Source organism: Elephas maximus, chromosome 20 (assembly GCF_024166365.1).
Source record: "Elephas maximus indicus isolate mEleMax1 chromosome 20, mEleMax1 primary haplotype, whole genome shotgun sequence".
NCBI classification, from domain to species: domain Eukaryota; kingdom Metazoa; phylum Chordata; class Mammalia; order Proboscidea; family Elephantidae; genus Elephas; species Elephas maximus.
The window spans coordinates 55,417,370-55,445,019 of NC_064838.1; the positions used below are offsets into that span (position 1 = coordinate 55,417,370).

The 27,650-nt window shown below is 39.8% G+C and overlaps 1 protein-coding gene across 6 annotated transcripts in view; it reads left to right on the top strand.

Moving 5' to 3' along the window:
- DOCK3 (dedicator of cytokinesis 3) overlaps positions 1-27,650 on the top strand; it is a 547,636-nt gene that overhangs the window by 395,040 nt on the left and 124,946 nt on the right. For all 6 annotated transcript variants that reach the window (XM_049861907.1, XM_049861911.1, XM_049861908.1 and 3 more), the window contains 2 exons: positions 16,823-16,911; positions 21,698-21,823. In XM_049861907.1, the coding sequence (XP_049717864.1) occupies positions 16,823-16,911; positions 21,698-21,823 (215 nt within the window). The remainder of the gene's footprint in view (positions 1-16,822; positions 16,912-21,697; positions 21,824-27,650) is intronic.

Below are 27,650 nucleotides of genomic sequence, written 5' to 3' on the forward strand. Positions count from 1 at the left end.
AAGGCTGTGCCCACCTAAGAGTTTCTTGCAGAAATTAACATTTCCCAAAGCACTATGTATGTGAGGGTTTGAGAAAGCTAATAATAATATTCTCGTGTCCCAGATTCAACAAAAAATTACAAGAAACAAAATAAATCAAATAAGGATGGATCATTCAAAAGAACAAAAATGAAGGGAGAGAAATCACTCTTACGGAAGCCCTAATAATGAACAGATTTGAATAATATAATACAGTAATATTAAACATGCTCAAAGAGCTAAATTAAAGAAGTACAAAGAAATCAGGAGAATGATGCATGAACAAAATGAAAATATAAAGAGATCCTATAAAAAGAAACCAAACAGAAATATTGGAATGAAAAGATACAATAAGAAAAATGAAAAGCTCACTGGAAGAATTTAACAGCAGATTTGAGCTGGCAGAAGAATCACTAGAGGATGAGGTAATCGAAATTGTGAAATCAGAAGAGCAACAAAGAGAAGAATCATGACTGTTGAAAATATCATAATGGAAATATGGGACATAGTCAAGTGTATTAACACACATATTATGAGAATCCAGAAGGAAAAGATAGGGATAGAAAGAATATTCAAAGAAAAAATGACAGAAAACTTTCCTAATCTGACAAGGTGCATGAATCTACAAATTCAAGAAGCTCAATGAACTTTATGTAAGATACATCCAAAGAGATCCACAACAAGAAACATTATAATCAGGCTCTCAGAAACTAAGGATAGATAATCCTGAATACAGCAGGAGAGAAAGGGATTGTCACATACAAAAAATCCCAGTAAGTTGAAATGCTGATTTCTCCTCAGAAACCTTGGAAGCCAGAAGTTAGTGGAATAACATATTTCAAGTGCTGAAAGAACTGTCAACCAAAAATACTATATATCCAAAAACCAAACCAAACCTGTTGCAATTGAGTCAGTTCCAACTCATACTGACCCCATAAGACAGAACTGCCCCATAGGGTTTCCAAGGAGCGACTGGTGGATTCAAACTGCCAACTTTCTGATTCACAGCTGAGTTCTTAACCACTGTGCCACCAGGGCTCCTACTATATTCAGCAAAACTGTTTTTCAAGAACGAGGCTGAAGTTAAGACATTCACAGATAAACAGAAGCTGAGGGAATTTTTACCACTAAACCTGCCTTATGAGAAATGCTCAAGGGGGTCCTTCAGATGGAAAACAAAGGACACTAGACAGCACATCAGAGCTGTACACAGAAGAAACAAGATCTCTATTAAAGATAATTTCATGGTCAAGCATTAGGGCCAGATTTAAGGTATTTTTTGGTTGGTAATTCTTGATGTTATGTTTTTCATTCTTTAAAATGACAAATGCTTTAAAAACAAGTATAAAGTTTTGTTGCAGGGCAAATGATATATAAAGGTGTAATGGGTGATAACTACGTTAACAAAGAGGAGGGAGAGATGATGTAGCAATTGTTCTTGTATGTTACTGAAATTAAATTGATGATAACTACGTTAACAAAGAGGAGGGAGAGATGATGTAGCAATTGTTCTTGTATGTTACTGAAATTAAATTGATACCAGTTTAAACCACGTTATTATAAATGTAAGATGTTAAATGTAATCCTCATGTTAATCACAAAGAAAATAACTAAAAAGTATACACAAAAGGAAAAGAGAAAGGAATCAAAGTGGTTGACTACAAAATATCAACAACACAAATATTGGCAATATTGGAAGAATGAGGGGCAAAGAACATAATACGACCAAGAAAATAAAAAATGAGAGAAGTAAGTCCTTCCTTATCAGTAATTACTTTAAATGTAAATGGATTAAACCCTCTAGTCAAGAGACAGAGAGTGGCAGAATGGATAAAAATATATATATATTATCCTACTACATGCTGTTTCAAGAATAGATTTGACACGTTGACACTAAAGACCAAAGATCAGACCAGTTGTGGGATGACATCCAGGACATCATATGTTAAGAAAACAGAAGGTCATTAAAAAGTCAGGAAAGAAAGGAAAAAGCAAAAGGATGTCAAAAGAGACTGTGAAACTTGCTCTTGAATGTAGAATAGCTAAAGTGAATGGAAGAAATGATGAAGTAAAAGCGATGAACAGAAGATTTCAAAGGGCAGTTTGGGAAGACAAAGTATTATAATGAAAATGTACAAAGACCTGGAGCTAAAAAACCAAAAGGGAAGAACACACGTGGCATTTCTCAAGCTGAAAGAACTGAAGAAAAAATTCAAGCCCAGAGTTGCAATACTGAAGGATTCTATGGGCAAGATACTGAACAAGGCAGGAAGCATCAAAAGAAGATGTAAGAAGCACACAGTTACTACCAAAAAAAACTGGTCATCATTCAGCCATTTCAAGAGGTGATACATGATCAAGAACCAATGGTACTGAAGGAAGAAGTCCAAGCTGCACTGAAGACATAGGTAAAAAACAAGGCTTCAGGAATTGATGGGATATTGGTTGAGATGTTTCAGCAAATGGGTGTGGCACTGGAGGTGCTCACACATCTATGCCAAGAAATTTGGAAGACAGCAACTTGGCCAACCAACTTGAAGAGATCCATATTTGTGCCCATTCCAAAGAAAGGTGATAGAAAAGAATGTGGAAATTATGAAACAATATCATTAATATCATGTGCAAGTAAAATTTTGCTGAAGATAATTCAAAAGTGGTTGCAGTAGTACATGAACAGGGAACTGCAGGAAATTCAAGCCGGATTCAGAAGAGGACATGGAATGAGGGATATCATTGCTGATGTCAGGTGGATCTTGGCTGAAAGCAGAGAATACAAGAAAGATGTTTAACTGTGTTTTATTGACATGTAGAGGCATTCGACTGTGTGGATCATAACAAATTATAGATAACATTATGAAGAATGGGAATTCCAGAACACTTAATTGTGCTCATGAGGAACCTGTTACATAGACCAAGAGGCAGTCGTTCAAACAGACCAAGACTATGCCGTTTAAAGTCAGGAAAGTTGTACTCCAGGGTTGTACCCTTTCACCATACTTGTTCAGCCTGTATGCTGAGTAAATAATCCGAGTAGCTATACTGTATGAAGAAGAGCACAGCATCAGAATTGGAGGAGGACTCATTAACAGTCTTCATTATGCAGATGACACAACCTTGCTTGCTGAAAGTGAAGAGAAATTGAAGCACTTACTGATGAAGATCAAAGACTACAGCCTTCAGTATGGATTACACCTCAACATGAGGAAAACAAAAATCCTCACAACTGGACCAGTAAGCAACATCATGATAAACAGAGAAAATATTGAAGTTGTCAAGGGTTTAATTTTACTTGAGTCCACAATCAACACCCGTAGAAACAACAGTCAAGAAATGAAACGAGGTGTTGCATTGGGCAAATCTGTTGCAAAAGAACTCTTTAAAGTGTTGAAAAGCAAAGATGTCGCTTTGAGGACTAAGGTGCACCTTACCCAAGCCATGATACTTACAATTGTCTCATGTGCATATGAAAGCTGGACAACAAATAAGGAAGACAAAGAAGAATTAATGCCTTTGAATTATGGTGTTGGCAAAGAATATTGAATATACCATGGACTGCCAGAAGAATGAACAAGTCTATCTTGAAAGAGCTACAGCCAGAGTGCTCCTTGGAAGTGAGAATGGCAGGACTTCATCTCGGGTATTTTGGACATGTTATCAGGAGGGACCAGTCCCTGGATAATGACATCATGCTTTGGTAAGGTAGAGGGTCAGTGAAAAAAAGACCCTCAGTGAGATGGATTGACACAGTCGCTGCAACAAAGGGCTCAAACATAGCAACAATTGTGAGGATGGCACAGGACCAGGCAGTGTTTCATTCATAGGGTCACTGTGAGTCTGAACCGACTCAAAGACACCTAACAACAACAACATATGCCGTCTACAAGAGGTACATCTTAGGCCCAAAGACACAAATATGTTGAAGGCAAATGGATGGAAAAATTGTCTAATGTAAATAAATAACCAAAGGATAGCTGGGGTAGCAAATTTAATGTAAGACAAAATAGACTTTAAGTCAAAATCTGTTATAAAAGAGAAGCACATTATATAGTGATAAAAGGGTCAATTCATCAAGAAGATGTAATAATTATAAACATACATGTACCTAACACTGGAGCCCCAAAATGTATGAAGTACACACTGACAAAATAATAATAACTGGATACTTTAATATACCACTTTGAATAATGGATAAAACATCTATAAAGAAGATCAATAAAGAAATAGGGGATTTCAGCAACTCTATAAACCAGCTAGACCTAACACACATATATAGAACACTCCACTCAACAATTGCATAATATACATTCTTCTGCACATGGGTCGTTCTCCAAGATAGACCATTTGTCAGGTCACAAAGCAATTAGCAATAAATTTAAAAATATTGAAATCATATGAAATATCTTTTCTGGTCACAATGACATGAAATTAACAGTTAATATCAGAAGGAAAATATGCAAATATATGGAAATTAAACAACCAATGAAAAAGGAAGAAATCAAGAGAGAAACCAGAAAATACTTAGAGTTGAAAGAAAATGAAAGCACAGTATGCAAAAACTTATGGTACACAGTGAAAGCAGTGCTCAGAAAGAAAGTTATAGTAAATGCCTGTGTTAAAAAAGAAGATCTGAAATCAATAACCTAACTTTACAACTTGAGGGACTACAAAAATATGAGCAAACTAAGCCCAAAGCTATCAGATGGGAGGAAATAACAAAGACCGAATTTCATTCACAGATAAATAGAGAATAGAAAATAATAGAATGAATGAAACCAGAAGTTGGTTTTTTGAAAATACTAAAAAAAAAAAAAACTTTTAGATAGACTAACAAGGAAAACGTGATATAAAAGGCATCTAAATTTTGAAATCAAAGTTGGGGACGTTACAACTGACTACAGAAATAAAAAGGATCATAACAGAATACTGTGTACAGTTGTACATCAACGAATTAGATAATTCAGGAGATATGGACAAATTCCTAGGAGCATATAAACTTCCTACACTGGTCCAAAAAGAAATAGAAGATCTCAACAGACCCATAACAAATGAAGAGATAGAATTAGTAATTGAAAACCTTCCAATAAAGAAAAGTCTTAGAACAGATGACTTCACTGAGGAATTCCACCAAATATTTATAAAAGAACTCACTTCAATCATCTTAATCTATCCTTTAAAAAAATAGAAAAGGAACACTTCCTAACTCATTCTATGAAGCAAGCATCACACTGATACCAAATCCAGACAAAGACACCACAAAGAAAGAAAACTACAAACCAGTATCCCTTATGAATGTATATGCAGAAATCCTCAACAATGGTAGCAAACTGAATGCAAAAACGTATTAAAGATTATACACCATGATCCAGTGAAAAGTATCCCAGGAATGCAAGGGTGGTTCAACATTGGAAAATAAATCTAATCCATCACATTAATAGAACAAAAGAAGAGAACCACATGATCTTCTCAGTTGACACAGAGAATGCGTTTGACCAATTTCCAATACCCTTTCATGATAAAAACACTCAGCAAGCTAGGAATTGAAGGGAAATTCCTCAATACCATAAAGGGCATTTATGAAAAACCCACTGCTGCCATCATAATCAATGGAGAAAGGCAGAGCTTTCCCCTTAAAATCAGGAACAAAACAAGGATGCCTGCTCTTACCACTGCTATTCAATATTATACTGAAAGTCATAGCCAGAGTGATTAGGCAAGGAAAAGAAAAAAAAAAAAAAGATGTCCAAATTGGGAATGAAGAAATAAAACTGTCCTTTTTCACAGATGACATGATCCTATAAACAGAAAATCCCTAAAAATCTACAAGAAAGCTAGTAGAGCTAAAAAATGAATTCAGCAAAGTGACAGGATACAAGTTCAGCACACAAAGACCAATCAGATTTCTATACATCAGCAATAATCATTCTGAAAAGAAAATTGAGAAAACAATTCCATTTATTTATTTTTTTTAAAGGGATAAAATACATACTAGGAATAAATTTAACCAAGAAAGTGAAAGACTTGTACACTGAAAACTGTAACTCATTACTGAAAGAAATTAAAGAAAGCCTACATAAATGTAGGGACATTCCATGTTCATGGATTGGAAGACTTAATATTGTTAAGATGTCGGCACTACCCAAAGAAACATACAGGTTCAATGCTGTCCCCAACAAAATTTCAGCCTTTCTTTGCAGAAAATGGAAAAGCCAATCCTCAAATTTATATGGAGCTGCAAGGAGCCCCAAATAGCCAGAGCAGTCTTGAAAATGAAGAACAGAGTAGGAAGACTTAGACTTTCTAATCTCAAAACATGCTATAAAGCTACAGTAATCAGAACAGTCTCATATTAGCATAACAATAGACATATACGCCAATGAAATAGAATTGAGAGTCCAGTTGTAAATCTGTAAATGTATGCTTAGTTGATTTTCAACGAAGGTGCTAGGTCCATTCATTTGGGAAAGAATGGTATCTTTAATAAATAGTGCTGGGACAACTGGATATCCAAATGAAAAAGAATGTAGCTGAATCTATACCTCATCCCATATACAAAACTTAACTCAAAATGCGTCAAGGATCATAAAACTCTTAGAACAAAATATAGGGGTAATGCTCTGGGACCCAGTTTTTAACAATGGATTCTTATATATGACACTTGAAAGCACAAGCAACAAAAGTCAAGATATGTAAATGGGATCCCATCAAAACTAGTAACTTCTGTTCATCAAAGGACTTTATCAACAAAGTGAAGAGAAAACCTATAGATGGGGAAATAATTTTTGGTTACTACATATAAGAGTTTAATATCCAGAATATATAAAGAACTCCTACAGCTTAGCCACAAAAAGACAACCCAATCCAAAAATTGGCAAAGGACTTGAATAAGTATTTCACCATAGAAGATATACAAATGGCCAGTAAGCACATGAAAAGATTCTCAGTGTCATTGGTCATTGTTGTTGTATGCCGTCAAGTCAATTCCAACTCAATGACCTGTAGGACAGAGCAAAACTGCCCTATAGGGTTCTTAGGCTGAAATCTTTACAGAAAATTTTCACCAGGTCTTTTCTCCCATGGAGCCACTGGTAGGTGTGAACCACCAACCTTTCAGTTAGCTGCCAAGTACTTACCCATTGCATCATCAGGGGAAATACAAATCAAAGCCATGATGAAATGCCATTTCACTTCCACTAGGATAAGTATAATTATAAACATAAAAAACAACAAATGTTGGTGAGGATGTGGAGAAATTTGAACCCTCATTCACAGGTGGTAGAATTGTAACGTGGTGCAGCCACAGTGGAAAATGGTTTGATGGTTCCTCAAAAAAGTAAACATAGAATTACCATATGACCTAGAAATTTCACTTCCAGGTATATACCCAAAAGATTTGAAAGCAGGAATGCACACAGATACTCTGTACACCAATGTTCAGTGCAGCACTATTCACAATAGCCAAAAGGTGGAAGAGCCTAAATTTCCATCGACAAATGAATGGATAAACAAAATATGGCATATACACACATTGGAATATTACTTGGCCATAAAGAGATATGAAGTCCTGATAGATGCTACAACATGGATGAACCTTGAAAACATTATGCTAAGTGAAATAAGTCACAAAAGGACAAGTGTCATATGATCCCATTTATATGAAATAATCTAAAATTGGCAAATATACAGAGACTGAAGTTTATTAGTGGTTACCATGGGAAAAGGAGAGTCATTGGTAAGGAGCACTGAGTTTCAGCTAAGGGTGATGGAAAATTCGGATATGGATAGTGGTGATAGTTGCACAACATGATAAAAGTAACTAATACCTCTGAATCGTACATGTAAAAATTGTTGACATGATAAATGTTTTGTTATATGTATTTTCACCACAACTTAAAAACAGAGGAAAGAGCTTTAAAAAAAAAAAAAGGGCAGTAAATAGATAATGGATGGTGGAAGCCCAGTTTCTCATCTTGGAGTGAGAGGTTACAGATAAGCAAGGGGAGAAGGCTATAATGATCCATGTGATAATGGAATAGAGTTGGAGACATCAGTATGAACTCATGTTTAGCCTAATACAGATACAGGTAGTTACATGTACTTACGTCTATATACACAGGTTAGCATACACACAGGTATTTCCTTGCTCTATCAGCCGAGAGGGGCTAAAATGATACCCCAGTAGCTATGGGGACACCTAGTGCCCACATCTTGGTTTCTGTTCTCCAGTAAAAGGAACCAGGGCTCCTTGGAGAAATGGCTGATTCTAGGACTGGGGCAGAAAATATACATTATGAGCTTAGACCCTCTTGTAATGCAGAAAGTAAGGAAGTGCTTAAAAAATAAAACAAAAAACACTACGATGTTCAAGTGATGAGATCAAAGGGACACAGGAGCCAACTTAAAGAGCTCCCAGTGGCCAAAGCTAGAATAATTTAAGCAACAAAATAAATAAAATACTATTGTATTTTAGCTCAAAGTATAAAATATGTATGAGCCTATACTGATATAAATATTGAATAAATAAGTGGGGGAGAAGAGACAAATCTCTTGCTAAGAATATATTCCACTTTACGGAGATGGAGTTTAACTCCCCACTCCTTAAGTATGGGCTACACATATTTACATACTTATAAATGCTTCCTTCCAAAGAGTACACCATGAAAAGTGAGGGAGAAAAGATAACTTTACAGTGGAAGAACCTGACAGACAATACTTCAGCAGGTGATGGAGGTTAACATCAAGAGTAGTAAGTCATGTTGGTAGCATGTACCCTTGATATGATGTGATAAGAATGGCACTTCACCTCTTGGTCTTCCTCCCAAAAACACATAACCCCAGTTTTAATGATGAGAAAAACATCAGACAAATCCCAATTTAGGGCTCTGCAAAATCCTTGGTCACTATTATGGATTGAATTGTATCCCCTAAAATGTGTGTCTTCTTGGCTAGGCCATGATTCTCAGTGTTGTATGTGGTTGTCCTCCATTTTGTGACCTGATGTATTTATCCCGTGTGTTGTAAATCCTTTATGATGTTAATTAGGCAGGATTCGAGGCAGTTATGTTAATGAGAAGGACACAATCTACAGGATTAGGTTGTATCTTGAGTCAATCTCTTGAGATATAAAAGAGGCGAGCCAAGAGGAGAGGGACCTCGTGCCATCAAGAACAAAGAACTAGGAGAGGAGCATGTCCTTTGGACCTCAAGTCCCTGTGCTGAGAAGCTCCTAGACCTGAAGGAAGACAGATGACAAGGACCTTCCTTCAGAACCAACAGAGTGAAAAAGCCTTCCCCTGGAGCTGGCACCCTGAATTCAGACTTCTAGCCTCCCAGACTATGGGAGAATAAATTTTTGTTTGTTAAAGCCATCCATTTGTATTTCTGTTTTAGCAGCACTAGATGATTAAGACAATCACTAATGCCTCAAAACTGTTAAGGTCATCAAAAACAAGGAAAGTCTGAGAAATTGTTAGGCCTGGGGAGACATGATGACTTAATGTAATACGGTACCCTAGGTGGGATCCTGAAACAAAAAAAAGGTATTAGGTAAAAACTAAGGAAATCTGAATAAAGTATGGACTTCAGTTAATAAAGAATCAACATCCACTCAATTATAACAAAGGTACCAATAATATAAGATGTTAGTAACTGGAGGGTAGGATATATGGGAACTCTTATACTACCCAGGTAGGTTTTCTGTAAATTTAAAACTGTTCTAAAATAAAAAGTTTATTTAAATAAATAAATAAATAGGAAAAGACTGTCCAGCATAATGGTCCGTCTATACTAATGTGCAGGGATCCCTTGCTTGAATATAATGTCAGAATGGGCATCTACCAAGTAGCCTGCAGGCACCAAATAATGAAATAATAAAGATCAAACAAAATTATGCTTAGAGTTGCCAATTTATATTTTAAGACTATGCCCTATCTTGTTTTTCCTTTAAAACAATAAAGCTTTTGATTATCAGATAACTGCATTACTTTGTTGAAAGAAGTCCAAGCTACACTGAAGGCATTGGCGAAAAACAAGGCTCCAGGAATTGATGGCATATCAATTGAGATGTTTCAGCAGATGGATGCAGCACTGCAAGTGCTCACTCATTTGTGCCAAGAAATTTGCAAGACAGCTACCTGGCCAACTGACTGGAAGAGATCCGTATTTATGCCTATTCCCAAGAAAGGTAATCCAACTGAATGCAGAAATTATCAAAAACTATCATTAGTATCACACTGAAGTAAAATTTTGCTGAAGATATTCAAAAGCAGCTGCAGCAGTATATCAACAGGGAACTGCCAGAAATTCAGGCCAGATTCAGAAGAGGACGTAGAACCAGGGATATCATTGCTGATGTCAGATGGATCCTGGCTGAAAGCAGAGAATACCAGAAAGATGTTTACCTGTGTTTTATTGACTATGCAAAGGCATTCGACTGTGTGCATCGTAAGAAATTATGAATAACATTGCAAAGAATGGGAATTCCAGAACACTTAATCTTGTGTTCGTGAGGAATGTATACGTAGACCAAGAGGCAGTTATTTGGACAGAACAAGGGGATACTGAGTGGTTTAAAGTCAGGAAAGGTGTGTGTCAGAGTTGTATCCTTTCACCATACCTATTCAATCTGTATACTGAGCAAATAACCTGAGAAGTTGGACTATATGAAGAAAAACAAGTCGTTAGGATTGGAGAACGACTCATTAACAACCTGTGTTGTACAGATGATACAACCTTGCTTGCTGAAAGTGAAGAGGACTTGAAGCACTTACTGATGATCAAAGACTATAGCCTTCAGTATGGATTGCACCTCAACATAAAGAAAACAAAAATCCTTACAACTGGACCAGTTAAGCCACATCATGATAAATGGAGAAAAGATTGAAGTTGTCAAGGATTTCATTTTACTTGGATCCACAATCAACAGCCATGGAAGCAGCAGTCAAGAAATCAAAAGACTCATTGCATTGGGCAAATCTGCTGCAAAGGACCTCTTTAAAGTGTTGAAAAGAAAAGATGTCACCTTGAAGACTAAGGTGCGCCTGACCCAAGCCATGGTATTTTCAGTCACATCATATGCATGTGAATGCTGGACAATGAATAAGGAAGACCGAAGAAGAACTGATGCCTTTGAATCATGGTGTTGGCAAAGAATATTGAATATACCATGGACTGCCAAAAGAACAAACAAATCTGTCTTGGAACGGGTACAACCAGAATGCTCCTTAGAAGCAAGGATGGTGAGACTGTGTCTTACATATTCTGGACATGTTATCAGGAGGGATCAGTTCCTGGAGAAGGACATCATGCTAGGTGAAGTACAAGGTCAGCAGAAAAGAGGAAGACCCTCAGTGAGATGGATTGACACAGTGGCTGCAACAATGGGCTCAAGCATAACAACGATTGTAAGGATAGCACAGAACCAGGCAGTGTTTCATTCTGTGGTACATACGGTTACTGTGAATCGGAACTGACTCAGTGGTTCCTAACAACAACAACAAATGTCAGAAGGGTTTCTCAAGCTTTGCCATCAGGTGCATCACATGGTTGTGGTAGAGAACACGGGCAGAGTGTACAGTAGTAACTTGTAAGCTGTAGAAAAGGAAAGAGCCAGACTCAAGATGAATAGAGAGGTTTTCCTTTGCCCATCCCCTTGGAGAGAAGCCCTTATATCTTGGAAGTACATTATTACCAAGTAAAAAGCAGAGAAATAATATTATTCTAGGGGTGAATAAAGTTTATTAATTATTCTAGACAATTCAAAGCTAAAACAACATTACTTATTTGCATAGATTATACTGAAGGTAGCTTAAATTGCTAATTCTTAGGAAGAAAATGATCTAGGTTTTATTTTAATCTTGAAAAGAGATTGCAGAAGTATTTTTCCTAAGGTGTTCAATGATGTGAAAGAAAAAGAAAAATTTCTTTTGAATATAATCATATGAATTATTAACTGCTGAAGGAGAGACCATTTGTAGCCACACACAGAGCAGATGGGGGAAATGGAGGAATGGAGAGAATAAGCCAATATATGTGCATTTCTGTGGGCTTGGAAACCCACCTGCTTTTTATACTCATCCAAACTAAGAACTTGTGGGCAAGAAGGGCCATAGAAGGTGCTCATCTATCACCTCATAATGAGATTTTTGGTCAGTTTGGATTAAAAAGCAATTTTACCTAAACATGCCATTAATAACTATATCAGGCATAACATGAGGATGCTGCTAGAAGAATGGGAGGGTTAAGACAGAGGGGCGTGAAATGATAAAGTCTGTCATTGGGTTAGGGCTAAAGATGCTAATTATTTTAATAACTAAACAATTGAATTCATTGTTAACATATTTGAAAGGAAGCATATTAAAGGTAATATCAAAGGTAAATTGATTGCTTTGGAATAATAACCTGACCATTCAGTAGAGCTAAGTATTATTTATAGGCAGTCATAAGTAAACTTTAAAATTTCAGGAGCTCATTCTCTGCAAACTGCAAATGAACCTGCATGAAATTTGGTTTCAGTCTTTCCTCTGGAGCTACCATGAGCTTCTGTCTAAGCATATTTTCATTCACTAATGTTCCTACCTCTGTTGGCTCAAACAGACAGGTGCATATGAGCATTCTTTTTCTATCCCACTTGCCCGAGAAATGTGATTTTTCTCTACCTTTTCTTCTTTTCCTTTTAAATCTAGATAAAGCTTTTCATGGTTCCATAAGATGGCCATAATCCAGAATGTTTTCCTCATGATTTGCTTTCACTTTGGTTATTCTAATTCTGGTAGAAAATGTTGGCAGAATACCAATTAATAACACTTAAACTGTAAGAAATAGCCAACTGCCTTAGGAAATTGTTCATTTATTCAACATGTATTAAATTAAGCACATATTATGTGCCACAAGTTTTGCTATATATTAAGGTGATAAACAAGACACAGTCCTTACCTTCTAAGGACTTAGAGTGCGGTAAACATTTAGTTCCAAACAAACTAAACCCATTGCCATTGAGTTGATTATAATTCCAGCATTGTTTCTGTCACCAAGGCCATATTTTCCAACTACTGATCCTTCTTGTTTCCAACTTTTGCATTCCAATCACCAGTAATTATCAGTACCTCTTGATTGCATATGTTTGATCAATTTCAGACCGCAGAAGTTGGTAAAAGTCTACAATTTCTTCATCCTTGGCGTTAGCAGCTGGTGGAAAAATTTGAATAATAGTTGTATTAACTGGTTTTACTTGTAGGTATATGGGTATTATCCTATCACTGACAGCGTTGTACTTCAGGATAGATCTTGAAATGTTCTTTTGGACAATGAATGTGACATCATTCCTCTTCAGTTTGTCATTCCCAGTGTAGACCATGTGATTATCCAATTCAAAATGACCAAAACCAGTACATTTCACCTTATTAATGCCTAGGATATTAAGGTGGGGGAGTTTAATTGTTAAGCCTCTTTTGTAGTGGAGGTAAGGAGAGTATATTATTTACGACAAAATATAGTCAGATTTCAGTTAAAAAACCTGCGGCTGTCGAGTTGATTCCAATTCATGGCAACCTCAGGACAGAGAGAGCTGCCACATAGGGTTTCCAAGGAGTGGCTGGTGGATTCGAACTGCTGACCTTTTGGTTAGCAGCCTAGCTTTTGACTACTATGCCACCAGGACTCCAAGTTAAAGAATGTGACTACTAATCTTATAAACCTAGAATGTGACAAGAAAAAAAAAAAACTGATAAGGCAAGTCTTTGAATCCCCACCATGTGGGTCCTTCTGTGATACATTAACTGGTTTGATGAGATGAGACAGTGTGTATGTCAGACAGGGAGGCTTGGACGTGCTGTCAGCACCTCTCACTTTTGATTTAGTTGCTAAATCACAAGTGATCATTTTGAAGGACAGCCTCCCCCTTTCTTTGTTTGAAAGGGATTCTGCAAGTAGGAAATTATTATCAGAGCTCTGGGCTATGAGAATCTCACCTTTAACAGTTTAATGCAATAGTAAGTGAAGCTTGTTTATGCTGGCCAAGGAGTCTGCAGAGCCAGTATAAACTAAGTAATAGAGTTAACATACTGGCCCACTCCTTTTATCTCTGGCCTGTATGTAAATCTTTTTATTTAAAAACCTATAGCACTTCATACTGCTGGATAGAACATGCTGTAACTGTGACCGGGGTTTCCTTTTGAAAACAGTCCTTGGATTGGGCACTTCTGAGTAACCATGAAAAGATTCTAGGTGCCTTCCTTTGTGAATGGGTCCTGTTTTCTTGGGTCAGGTCCATTACCTCCCTAACCAGTAGGGGATGGGGTGAGACCAGGGTTGTGGGGACTCCCTGAGTGTCAAATGGAATTTTCAAGAGATTACCCCGGTCTCATTCCGATTCTTGTTTTTCTTTTCTTTTTTATTGTGCTAATTTTTTTTTTTTTTTTTTTAGATGGAGGTTTACAGAGCAAACTGGTTTCTCATGAAACAATACACATACTGTTTCGTGACATCGGTTGCCAACCCCATGATGTGTCAACACTCTCCCCTTCTTCACCTTGGGTTCCCCATTGTCAGCTTTCCTGTTCCCTCCTGCCTTCTCATCCTTGCCCCTGGGCTGGTGTGCTCATTTAGGCTTGTTTTATTTTATGGGCCTGTCTGATCTTTGTCTAAAGGGTGAACCTCAGGAGTGACTTCAGTATTAAGTTAAAAGGGTGTCCAGGAGCCATACTCTTGGGGCTTCTCCAGTAAGTCTGGTCTTTTCTTTGTGAGTTAGAATTTTGTTCTCCATTTTTCTCCAGCTCTGTCTGGGACCGTCTATGGTAATCCCTGTCAGAACAGTCAGTGGTAGTAGCCAGGCACCATCTACTTTTGGAGGACTCAGTCTGGTGGAGGCTGTAGTAGTTGTGGTCCATTAGTCCTTTGTACTAATCTTTCTCTTGCAATCTGGTTTTCTTCATTCTCCCTAGCTCCAGATGGGGTGGGACCAGGGGAGTATCTTAGATGGCCACTCACATCATTTCAGCTGTTTCATCGAGACGTCTCCATCAGGATGAGGAATTCCTTACTCTAAAAATGGTGTGGCATTGATTATGTCTGACCTTGTCTAACTTCACAAGGGGGAGGACAGAATTAAGATCAACATTAGCCCAAAGTTGATTTCTATGAGGCAGAGGTCAGAGATACCTCCTCTCTCCAACATTTTTACCAATTCTGACATGAGCTATCTTTCCCACAGCACACTCTGCTTCCCTTCTGGGTTTGATAATTCATTGCAGTGGCCACACAGAATTCATTGACCAACTCACAGTTATAAGATTTATTAGAGAAGTAATAGGTATAAGGTTTATTAGAGAAGTTTATCAGGGTCAGGCATGATTCAGGGTACAGTTCATTGGTCAGGACAACTTCTCAGCTGTGCTTGCAGGCAGGGCTCTCCCTGGCCCTCGGACTCTCGGCCTCTGCGCTTCTGCCCTGCTCAAGCAAGTGTTACAAAGCTCTTTAGTTCCACCAGTAAGTGCCCAGAGGCACCCCACTCCACCAGCAAGACTGTTGCCTGAAGGCACTCAGTTCTCTTGCTCTGGCGTCAGCACAGCCACTTTAGCCACCTCACTCTGTGGGCCCGAAATCCCACCACACCATCTCTTTCCGGTCTTCTGGTTTTGCTGCCACTGTTTCTCTACCACTGGGACTCTGCTATGCTTGCCATCGCTTCTCGCTGCTTTTTGCTACTACCGCACCATCTCTCACCATCTTCATTGTTACAGCTGTCTCCTGGGTCTAAGAGGTTCTCAGTGCAAGGATCCTGGGTCCAAAAGATAAGCTCCACTCCTAACTCTTCTTTCTTTGATGGTAGTAAGGTCCCCACTCACGCCTCTGGGATGAACTCTTTTTAAGCTTAGCGAGATTGCAAAACTGACCAATCCCCTCGTTTGAGTTCCATGCACCTTATTTGCATGGTCCTACCCCCATAAGGATTCCATGCACCTTATTTGCATTATTAGCAGACTGTACAGTCTTCTTGGTATGCCACAAACACCTTATTTGCATAGTGCCACCCAATTATTGTTTGGGAATCACAAAGATTACGGCTGTTGTTGTTGTTGTTAGGTGCCATCGAGTCGGTTCCAACTCATAGCGACCCTGTGCACAACAGAATGAAACACTGCCCGGTCCTGAGCCATCCTTACAATCGTTGTTATGCTTGAGATCATTGTTGCAGCCACTGTGTCAATCCACCTCGTTGAGGGTCTTCCTCTTTTCCGTTGACGCTGTACTCTGCCAAGCACGATGTCCTTCTCCAGGGCCATAATCAGTAGTTCACTGTACTGCACTGTGTTTTCAGCTCTCTTGGACTTACCCTTCAGATGAGGACACTAATATTTCAGAACCTCACCGTTGAAGTACAGTGTTATTTTTCCTTTTTTCTTGGCCCCAATCCCAAAGAGTACCTAGGAAAGGAGTTTATTCTTACATATTTAGGCATTTGCGTTTTCTCTGGGGCCTGGTTGTGTGTGTGTGTGTGCGTGTGTGTGTGTGTGTAAGGGGGGTTTGAAAAGGAAGAACTTGTCACATGGCAGAGTGCTTCTTCAGAGAAGAGCATATTTTACCACTTTTAAAATGTTTATAGAGGTTCATTTTAGAGTTTTTACCCTTTCCACAAGTGTGAATCTCCAGTGTGCCGTAACAGGAAGCAAGCTTTGTCTTAATTTATTATCAAGTCATTTCTTTAAGAAAGTGAGGAATCCTTTCACCTCTAAATTTGGTGTTCCACATTGGAAAGTCAAACGGATGTTTTAAAACCTTGAGAGCCATAACACCTGTCCTTCTGTTGCAGGTGCAACAATGAAAGCGAGTGGTCCCAGATCCACGAGAACATCATCCGAAAGTCCAGCGCCAAGTACTCTGCCCCCAGCGCCAGCCATGGTGACGTACTTCTCTTGCTAGAGAACTTTGAATTGCTTTTGCAGTTGTTGATCATACAGCACCTCAATGGGTTGGTGCTGATTGGCTGCAGTATGTAAAGTCCAATTCCCTACAGAGGTTTATTCTCCTGCCTGGGTACTTTCTCCTGTTTCTTTCTTGTGATGATTTGAGGCCTTTCCTAATTACTGCTGACCAAAATATAGTTTCTTTTGTATTTGTGGTGGATTCCACATGCTTTAATAGATAACTTGAGTCCCAATTTAAATCCAGAGTAAGCAAAAGTGTTGCAGGGTTTGTCCCATTGTGAAGCCTGTGTTTTCCTGAACAAAGATTATACACCCAGCCAAAAAAAAGACAGATATTAATATCTGTTCCCGTTCTGTTTCTATTCAGTGTTAGCATCACCAAGAGAGTCTGACACTAATGAGAATCAATGATTAGTCTGCCAGTATCATTGTGGAACTAGAACAGAAAACCTTTATTGCAAAACAGCTTTCATCTTACCTCAACTTCTCCTTTCCCTTTAATCTCCTTTTCTTTTAAAGGTCTGTTTAAATAATTTTTATCTAAATATTGATGCTAACCGACACATTAAAGAGTTGTGTTTTCTAAATTGAAAAATTAATTGTCTGATTAAATTAGAAGCACTGTTTAAAAGCCTATGAGCCTTTATATACTCTTGCAGATAGCCATCAAATTTATATAGAGCCATGTTTCTCCTGACAGGGACTAAATCATTTCATAACCTCTTTTACATAACCTACTTTGTTTTAACTTTCATGGACATCATTAGAAATAAAAAGTTGGCCTTGAGTAGCAGTATAAAGGCATGATGGTTTCAAAACAGTAGTACTTGTCAAGAGGAAATTTTTTTCTCTATCAGAGTCAGCAGATACTCAACTAGGAGAGTCCTCAGAGCAGCTCAACAGAGCTTGAGACCCTGGGAGTGCTTGGGCCTCTCTCACTATAAATGACTGTTTTCCCTTGTGTATGTACCTGCGTGCCAAGAAGCTGTGCGTAATTTGCTCTGTGGAGATGGAGTGCATATTCCACACCTAAAACTAGGCAAAAGCAAGAGACAAGTAAAATCTTGTTTTTAAAATACAGAAAAGTTACTAGTGAAACTTTGGAAAATGCTGTTTGCATTAGCATGTGTAGCCAAGGGCACCTCTTTGCTTTATTTTACTTATTTGACTTACATAGAGGTACCATTGACTACATTATTGGGTCATGTTATCGCTAAAACATGGAGAACATTTCGAAAGAGTGATGGTGGTAACAATACATTAAAAGGAGCAACTGAAAGAGCAGTTGCCACCACCCCCTCACCAGGTTAAGATGATGAGTTTTGTCTTATTCTCTAGAATGAGTAGGGACCATGCCATCTTCAGTGTCTGATTTTTGTCCAGAACTCACAGACACTGGCCATTTAAACAGTGTTAGAAGGTACTCATCCCTCTGTGCTGGGGGTGGGAGGGGGCACCACAGACTTAAGAGAACCGCAGTTAGGGTGGCTCTAGTGAGAGGAAGTCTCTGTGCAATTGTAGAAAAGCCTGGAAGAGAAATGGGCTGCTTTTCTTTGAAACGTGTGTCTGACTGCTTCCTGACAAGGCTTGATTTGGAAGCTGGTTGAGACCTTGAAATTACCTGTTTCAACCCCCTCATTAAATAAATGAGGAAACTGATGCTCAGTGAAGTGACTTGCTAACTGATGAAGGATTGAGCCCAGGTCTCCAGACTCCAGGACTCTGGCCTTTCTACTCTATGGAAAAACTTCTGAGCATGGGTTTCCCACTGCTGGACTGGGGTCTTCATGTCAGATAATTTCATAAATTGCTCAAGGAATTTTACTTACTATAGTTTAAGGCTTTATTAGTCTCCTCAATTAAGAATATATCCTTATTAAAAAGCTAGTTTACTTTCCTATAAACTGTCACCCATCTTTATTAGACATTATGAACAATTCATTGCCTTGGCAATTCTTTTTCAGAAGTCATTAATGCTTTTCCTTAAATCATTAAAATGCAGGAGGAATTGCTACCTTGGTTTGAATGCTAAGAGCAAAAGTATCATTTAGCAGTAACTTTGTTTTGTGTAGCTTTAATATATGTGGCTTTCTATTTCCAACATTGACTGAACTCTTAGCAATTCTAGTAGCATAAAGGTCATTAAGAACAAGTGAAAGACTGTTGAAAAGGCAAGTTTTTCTTACATATGTATTTACTGCAATTAAAAAAAGACCAAGTAAGACAATAAAAATTTGGCACACAGGATTTCTATGTATTTTAAATGGCTATTAACTATAGCTTTATTTTGATATTGTGGGCTGAGATTAATTTACCTAATTAATTCTCATCCAGCTCTTCCATAGGTGGGGGTGGTAGGGAGAAGGCCAGGTTGCTGACCCTCCAATATTCCATACAAGTGGTAATTTGTCCAGTTATATTTTAATAGAATAATCTTTAACCTGAGATGAAGTTCAGTAAGAAAATGGTTTTTTGTTTGTTTTTGTTGTGTATGTGTGTGTATCAAGTAACTAGAGGGATCAGATCAACAGAAGAATTTTGTATAACTGGTTTATTTTAAATTCTTTGGCTTGAGAGCCCCATTGAGTTACTAAAGGACTGGCCATATACTGCATGGGCAAGTGGACCTATTAATAGAGGCTCTCTCTCCCCGAGGACCATGCCTTAGCATTATTTGACATGTGTCTCAATCTCCCAGGGTTTCAGGACCAGGAAGGAGAGCCATAGTTTCAGGATCCTAGCCCCTGCAAAAGGGGATGAAGTTTTTATAGCCTCCGTTGGTGGTTTCTTTGTTGTTCGTGTGCTTATTTGCTTGATCTTTTGCATAAACTGAAGCCCTGGTCCTCATTTTTTCCTAATTCAAGAGGAGAGCAGCTGTTCAGGATCTCTTTGGGTAGCTTGGAAGTTAGCCATGACTCTCCCAACAGCTCAAGTCTTTCCTTGAAAATTCTGCTTTGCATCTTGAGGCCAGTTTGGTTGCTCAGAAAATGCAGAGATGATAGCCAGTCATTGAGTACTTGAATAAGTCCTGGGCAATGCAAAATGATGAGTAATTTTTTTTCCCTTGCCCTCAAACCTTCACACCATCAAATTCTGGAGTACATGAGCCTTCTCCTTTACAGGTATTTGCCTTAAACCTAGGCTGTCTCCTAGATCAGTGGTTTCTCGTTCATCCAGAGTATGAAAATTTGATAGGTGTCTAAAGATACCACAGATGAATGAGCTGTAGCTATGGGTAATGGATGGGTCTCCCAAAGGGCTCTCCTTTGCAGAAATCATTGTGATCTAGGGGTCTGGCCCTCAGGCTTTCAGGTTCATAAACTAATTGTAGTTTAGTTCACCAAGGGATCAGGCTGTTAAAAATTATTTTAGAGTGGTCAAAATTCCAAATATAGAATCTAATCCTTGGAATGCCAAGTGTCCATCTTTCAGGTCATTGAGATCCTGATGTTAACGATACCTGGGACACGTGTATAATGCCAGGGTTTCTTGGGGAGCACAAGTTTAGCAAAAGCAATCAGATTATCTTGAGGTTTTGTCTGGGCTGCAGTGGAACCCTGTTTCTCCTCCTGATCCTTCTGTGAGATTACCCATTCCTATTTACTGGAATGCTTATATCTGCCAGATACATTATCTGTGACTTTTCCGACTTCCCTCTGTTCCCCTCCTCCTCTCCCTCCTCCATTCCCAGACCATTCTTATTCTACAGTTCTACTTTCCAGCCATCACTCTTCTGATTGTCCTCATTATCACAATACCTTCTTCCATCATTTCTATAGATGTTCATCTTCTGCTCAATTGCCAAGTTTTCAGATCATTGAGAGTACTTCCTGATCACCCGTAGATCACCATCTAAATTCATCATCCTGTTAACAGCTAATCCCATTCAAAGTCGCAGCCATGGTACTTCCTAACTCCATCTAGACTTGACCTCTTACATCTTTTAACCTACTCAGGGGCTGCAGTGGCAACACTAAGGAGAAATTCCTGGAGATTCTAACTTTGTGCAAAACTCCTAGGGTACAAGTAATGAGCCAGAAGCCGACTCACCTGTGGGGACATTACATATTCTTCCAAATTCTGAACAGAGCCCCTAGGGTCATCTGGAGGGCATGAAACTCTCACTGTATCTGAGGCAAGGCTTAGCTAGTGTCACAAACAAAACACATCACTTGTTTTCCTTGTAGTATAATGGTTCCCTGCAAGGAGAATGTGTTATCTTCTCCATTGCTGTCTTTACAAACCATTGCAAGGTTGAACCAGCATGTTGCTTCCCACACTTTGGCATACTGATACCAATAAAATATAGTACCGCTTAGCTTGCTCGTTTTCTGTTTGTGGGGCATTCTGACCCTGAGACTTCTTATGTCACGCGTATTTCTAGTCTGCCTTTATATTGTTTCTGTAGACTTCTCTGGGCCCCTAAATGTACAGTTCTTGTAGGTCAGCCCTCTCATCCCAGTATGCTGGCCCTAGACTAGACACTAGGCAGCAGAGAGAAAGGCAACTCAGATACCAGACCTCAGGCTATGTTTAGTAGACTAGTTCTCTGGATCATTGAGGTCATCTTGACATAAATTCCTTTTACTTTCTAGAAAGTTTCTTCAAAATAACATACTTTCGGCATTAAAATTTTTCTCAAGAAAAATGCTGAGCTTTGCGCACATTTCAGAGGAAAATGTGACTCTGGCGCCTTTTCTGGTACTCCATAGCAGAGAGGACATGTGATTCTGAGTATGGAAATGCTTTTGTTTTTGCAGGTCTTATCATTTCTCTGCAGCTTCTTCGTGGAGACATGGAACATATTCGGAGAGAAAACCCCATGATATTTAATAGGGGATTGGCAATTACAAGGAAATTGGGATTTCCTGATGTCATCATGCCAGGTAGGCAGAACTGTTTTGGGTGAGGTGGGGTGGGGTGGGGGTTTAGGAGAACGGAGTCCAGTGCTCCTCTTCTGAGCAGGTCATGAATTGTGCTGTAGAGGAACCTTGCCGCAATTAAAAGCCTCTGCAACCTAGGTCAGGCTGCTGACTGCAGTCTGTAGCAAGTGGCCCCTTTGGCTCTTGAGGCATATGTCCTTTTCCTAAAGCCCCCACATCATGTTCACCAGTGCAGCTTGATAATCCATCAGATGGGCTTTGATGTGTCCTGTGGAAGCTGAGTAGTAGGAACCAACAAGAAACTCTGCATGGGGATGCCTTTTTACACCCTTTCTCTGCCATCACATTTCTCTGAGGAGAGTTGCCTCACAAGAACCTCTTCTTTAAGGGGAAGAAAATATCAAAATGTGTACCTGCAGTATTCGTAAATCCCAACTCATGTAGGAATGGCAGATATTTTTTAATCTATCAGGCAAATTATGTAGATAAGACTCTGTGAATAGTACTACCTGGCTAGTTTCTCAGGAATCGTCTCGTTCTCCTCACCTAAAGCCCAAAGGACAACTAGGGCAGAAAGTAGCACTGCTTTGACCGTCAGGTGTGGTTCCAGCAGGTGAATACCCGGTGCGTGTTTCCTAGTAAGGTGGACACAGGCAGAGCTGGAGAAGTAGATCCAAACAGGCCGTGAGGGAGGAGTAGAGGCATGGCTCAGATGGATGGCAGGTGGTCTGATAACCAGAGAAGATGTGAACAAGGAGAGGGAGATCAAAACCGACAAATGTGTGTCTGGATGGATTCTAGGGGGAGTAGACAAACCCTTCCAATTGAGCTTGAATGCTCTGCTAGAAGCTTGTTTCCCTTAGTTTAAAAAGGCCAGGCCAGGCTAGACTGAACTGATTGTGGCCACTCCAGATATCACCTATTCGGAGTTCCTCATGGTGCTTCATTTATATTTTCCAGCGTGTACTCAAAGGGGAGTGTGGCCTGAGCATAAAGAAGGCCCATGTGAGGGACTCCAGCTGCTTTCTGACCTCCAAGATTATGCCCAGTTTTGTTTTCTGTTACTCTCACTCTGTCTTCACAGGCACTAAACACAGAGCAAGATGCTGTGCACAGCCTTCATCTCCTGTTTGTACATACAGGAGGGTCTTTTCAGTGGGAAACCCAGGTCACTCACTCAATTCCATGTTTTAAATGTTAAGGAAATATCTTGCTTATAAAAGGGCCCCAACTGACTGTTGTAGAGATGACACCCTCCACAGATTTCTCCCATATTGTCCGGAAACCCTGGTGGCGTAGTGGTTAAGTGCTATAGCTGCTGACCCAAGGGTCGGGAGTTCAGATCCACAAGGTGCTCCTTGGAAACTCTACGGGGCAGTTCTACTCTGTCCTATAGGGTCGCTATGAGTTGGAATCGACTCAACGGCACTGGGTTTGGTTTTTCTTTTTTTTTTTGGTCCTGACACCATTCCTCAGCCCACTCTGGGACTGATAAGCAGGAAAAGTATATTCACTGGCTTCTTGGAGATGTGACTTTGAAGAAAAATGGGTGGGTACCAAAATTGATAGCTAATTTTTTACTTAGCTATCTGGGCTCATGTGGAGGGGAATATATTCTAAGAGAAAGACACTTGAAGCCCTTCTTTTTTCTAAGAACTTTTTGTCTAAGATTTGGAAATTTCCTTCTTGGTAGCCTCCACACAGACATGGGATTAAAACCAAGTGAGCAGAAATTAGAAAGGAACAAACTTCCGTCAGATAGGCACTTAGGTGAAATTTGATTTCAAGAGTTACATTGTCAAAACCATCCACGGAAAGAGATCTTTTGTGTCACACTCTACATAGGCAGCAGTGTTGGGCATTGATGAGGTAAGCTCATCAGTGAGCTTGTTAAGGGGGTTTGCCCTCTCCAGGCTTGCTAAGGTATCATTATAGGATTTGTTCCCCAAGGTAAACACTGGGGAATCCTGAGAGATCCAGGTTGAAGCTGTGAGTGTGCTGCTGTCTAAGTTGTCTGCCTTTGAGGTGCTAAGTGCTGGCTGACAGTAGGGATTGATTCACAGGCAGGCAGCAGCCCTTTGTGTATAATCTATCCCCTTCTCTACCCTTCCTCAGTTCGTAGAGAGAGTTCAGCCTCCACCTAAGGAAAAAATCTCTTTCCCCAGAAGGCCGCTCCTAGGGTTGTGGGCAGCCCCTTAATGCACCCCAAGATAGTGTCAGAGTGGGTCTGCCATCCTCGGGCAAGGTGATAGGGCTGGCTCTTGCAACCAGAAAAGTGTGCAGGAGAATTTCATGTTGCGGTCAGCCTGTTTTGGGAAATGATGACTGTGGCAAGAAGTCCCTTGATGAGTCATGCAAGCCCTGGCCACCCCTCCACCTACAGCTGGTCTACCCTTCACCTGTGGGAATATTGACCTGGGCTGCAACAGCCCCTCTAGCCCCTCAGCCCTCACAGTGGTGATGTGACCAAGTTACAAGAAGTTGCAACTTTGTCATCTTGATACATGGACACATGGGGAAAGAACCAGGAAAGAAATTATGTTAGTAGCCGTGAATGTTTCGACACTTAATAAGTCTGAGAAACGAGAGTAACTGGGAAAATTAGCATTACTCATAAACTGTAATCCTTATTTTAAAACTACCCATTATTTGCAAAAACTGCCACTCATTTGAAAAGGGTCTTTTTGTCAGATGGCCCAGGTAGGACCTTGTCAAAACATATTGGTGGAGCTGTATGAAAGAGTTCAGACAAGCTCTATGCACACAAGTATACAATATACCATTTCTAAAAAGGTCTTTCTGATGTCCTACCATTGCTTTCCATTGGGTGGGATTTCTTTCCATGGATGCTGCGAACAGGAGATGTCCTTCTCTGTGCCCAACAGAGGGCCTGGCTACACAACCACCCAGCTGTACTCGTGACCCAAGGTAATGAGCAGGAGGCAACAATGGCATTGCTGGTGTTCTGGGAGCCATTACTACTGAATGGCAAGCCAGGGAATGCATGCCAACCCAAGAATTGGCATCCTGAATTACAGAAGAATGAACAAATTTGAGGATTTAAGCCATTTTTCGAGACTGAGCATATACAGCCTTTTGTTGGTTGATCACCATATTTCTGTGGGTACTTGCACCTTTCCTCCAAACTCATTTTAGCTCAGTACAAAAACTAATAACTCTGAAGCACAATTTTAGTCTTTTCCAGATTTTTTCCAAGAATATGGGTAGGAAAGACTCGAGCAGGACAGGTGTGCCAGGTGAAAAAGTAGTTAACATTGTTCCTGTGATTCACATGTCAGAGTTAGCCATAATAAAACTTCAAAAAAAACTATAAGCCAAAAGATTATACCTGGCAGCAATGACTTAAAACCTCTCACTCAAGAAGGAGCTTCACCCTTCTCTTGACCTTGTCTAAGCCAGCAGAGATGTGCCACCACCTTTTATGTCCCTCTCTAATTCTTAACTTTTCTGGAAAGTCTGGCCTGGGGTCAGTGGGGATACAGGGCTCTGGCATGGCTCTGTGGGCAATACAATGTTTTAACCTGTTTTCCAATTCTTGAATTTCTGAGGTTGTCATTGTGTGTGATATGGGCCAAGTTTCATATTAGCTGAATGTTTTCCTGTCTTGTAAGAAGTTAGCTCAGTTGGCCCTGTGTTTTAATATGCTGTTGTAGCTGATGATTAAGCCTTTCCTAAAGCAGTGCTGGAAACCCTGATGGTGTAGTGGTTAAGAGCTACGGCTGCTAACCAAAGGTTGGCAGTTCACATCCACCAGGCGCTCCTTGGAAACCCTGTGGGGCAGTTCTACTCTGTCCTGTGAGGTTGCGATGAGTCAGAATCACCTTGACCGCAGTGGATTAAAACAGTGCTTCTCTTACTTGAGTGTGCATCAGAATCACCTGAAGGACTTGGAAAAGCACAGATTGCTGAGCCCACCCCAAGAGTTTTGATTCAGTAGGATTGGGTTAGGGCCCGGGAATTGGCAGTTCTGAGAAATTCACAGGTGATGGTGATGCTCCTGGTCTTGGACCCCTTTTCAGACCCATGTCCTAGAAAGTATTCTGCTTTAGGGATGCTTTGGCTGTCCCTGAGTTAGACCTGGGGCATGTGCTGCTTTTCTTGGGTTGCCCTGAACTTGTCCGTTAGAAGGTAGCTATACAGACTTGACAGCCCTACAGGGGACCCTCTGACTCTTGCCCTTGTGCTCAGAATTACACTCAATCCTTTGCTTTGATCCCTGATAAAAAATGCATGCATCATCACTGACCTGCGAGTGATGTTTCTTTCTCTTTTCCTGTTTGTCTTAATTGTTCTTGTTTCTCTCTGTGCTGTCCCCTCATTCTCGCTCCTTTCTTTCTGATGCAGAGATGAAGATAGTTGGGTGTAAGTTTCTGCTTTTGTGTGTCCTGTCTGCTTATTGCCTGCTTTGTTCCATCTTCATTTATTTCATGGAATGTTGCATTATGGGGTGGGGTGCCATATACATTATTAATCCTTCATAATCTTCACCTTTTGTGGATAACTGACAAGGTGCAAAAAGAGAAGCTACTAGCCCAGCCTAGAAGATTGTAAGAAGCATAACTTCAGGTATTCATTAAGACTCAAGGAAATTGAGGACCTATTGGAATGTTTAGAAAACCTTAACCACGAGGTAAAATAGAACAGTATAGATACAGAAAAGGATTTTTATGAGACATCAGCTACTCACATTTAAAAGAAAATGAGTAGTGCTTGTCCCAAGCCACAGAGACTCAGAAAGCCTCTCCTTTCAGCTCCCTGGGACATAAAGCGTATGAAAGGCAAAAACACAAGAGATGTGGCTTTTGGAAGAAAGCTGTCCTCAAGGGGAGTGATGACATGATTTGCCACAAATGAGTTCGTAGAACTGTAGTCAGTCAGAGTTTCAAATAAGGCTTTGGGACTATCTCTGAGGAATGATTTAGGAATGGTCACATCTGGTTCCATAAGAGGTGGGAAGAACATCTCATCCCCGGCCCAAGAAAGGAATAACCATGTATACTGATGTCACACTATGCTCATACGTGTCATCCAGATGGAGTGAGGGCATCACTGACTTTGTAGCAATAGAAGCCAATAGAAATATGACACTGAAGACATGTGGTTACAAAAATAAAGAACCCATCTTTCCTGGGTACTTTAAAAAGTCCTCCTAAGAGTCCTTTCTTATTTTTTTTTGTCTCTTCTTAAGAAAACAACTGCTATAAAATAAAGCATTGGTCACATGCCCAAAACTGTCCAAGCTTAATGGTAATAAACTTCTTTGTATCTCCTTGAATGCTCTCAGGAGACTTCACTCCTTTGCCACCAATATAGAATTGGGGCCGTCCTCAATAGGCTGCTGTGTCTGCTGGTAGAGAGCTAGTTCTACTTTTACATGGTTTTAAAGGAAAGAAAGCACTATCCACAGGAGCCCTTTCTAATCCTATCTAGAAATAGACAAGAGTATTTGTAAGTCATATTAACTACTACTATTCTTGAACCCAAAACCTCTTAATATGTGGTGTAAGTCATTTATACAGAAGGAACATGAATATAATAAAGAATCCAAACAAGATTGGGGGCCCAAACCTGAGTGGGCTGTCCTGGACCATTTCTGCTGGGCTGGAATTCCATGTACGGTGGAACTTTGTGAGACAGATTGACCCAAAACTCAAAGCAAGCCTGGTGTATCTGTCAAGAGATCTCTTGGCTAACAGGTACTTTGGTGCCTGAGCTGGACCTCAGAGGTTCTGAGCCCTTTACAATGAGTAATCTCAGAGAGACGTGCACACACACACTGTGAGCTCTCGTTCTCCAGGTCATACTAAAA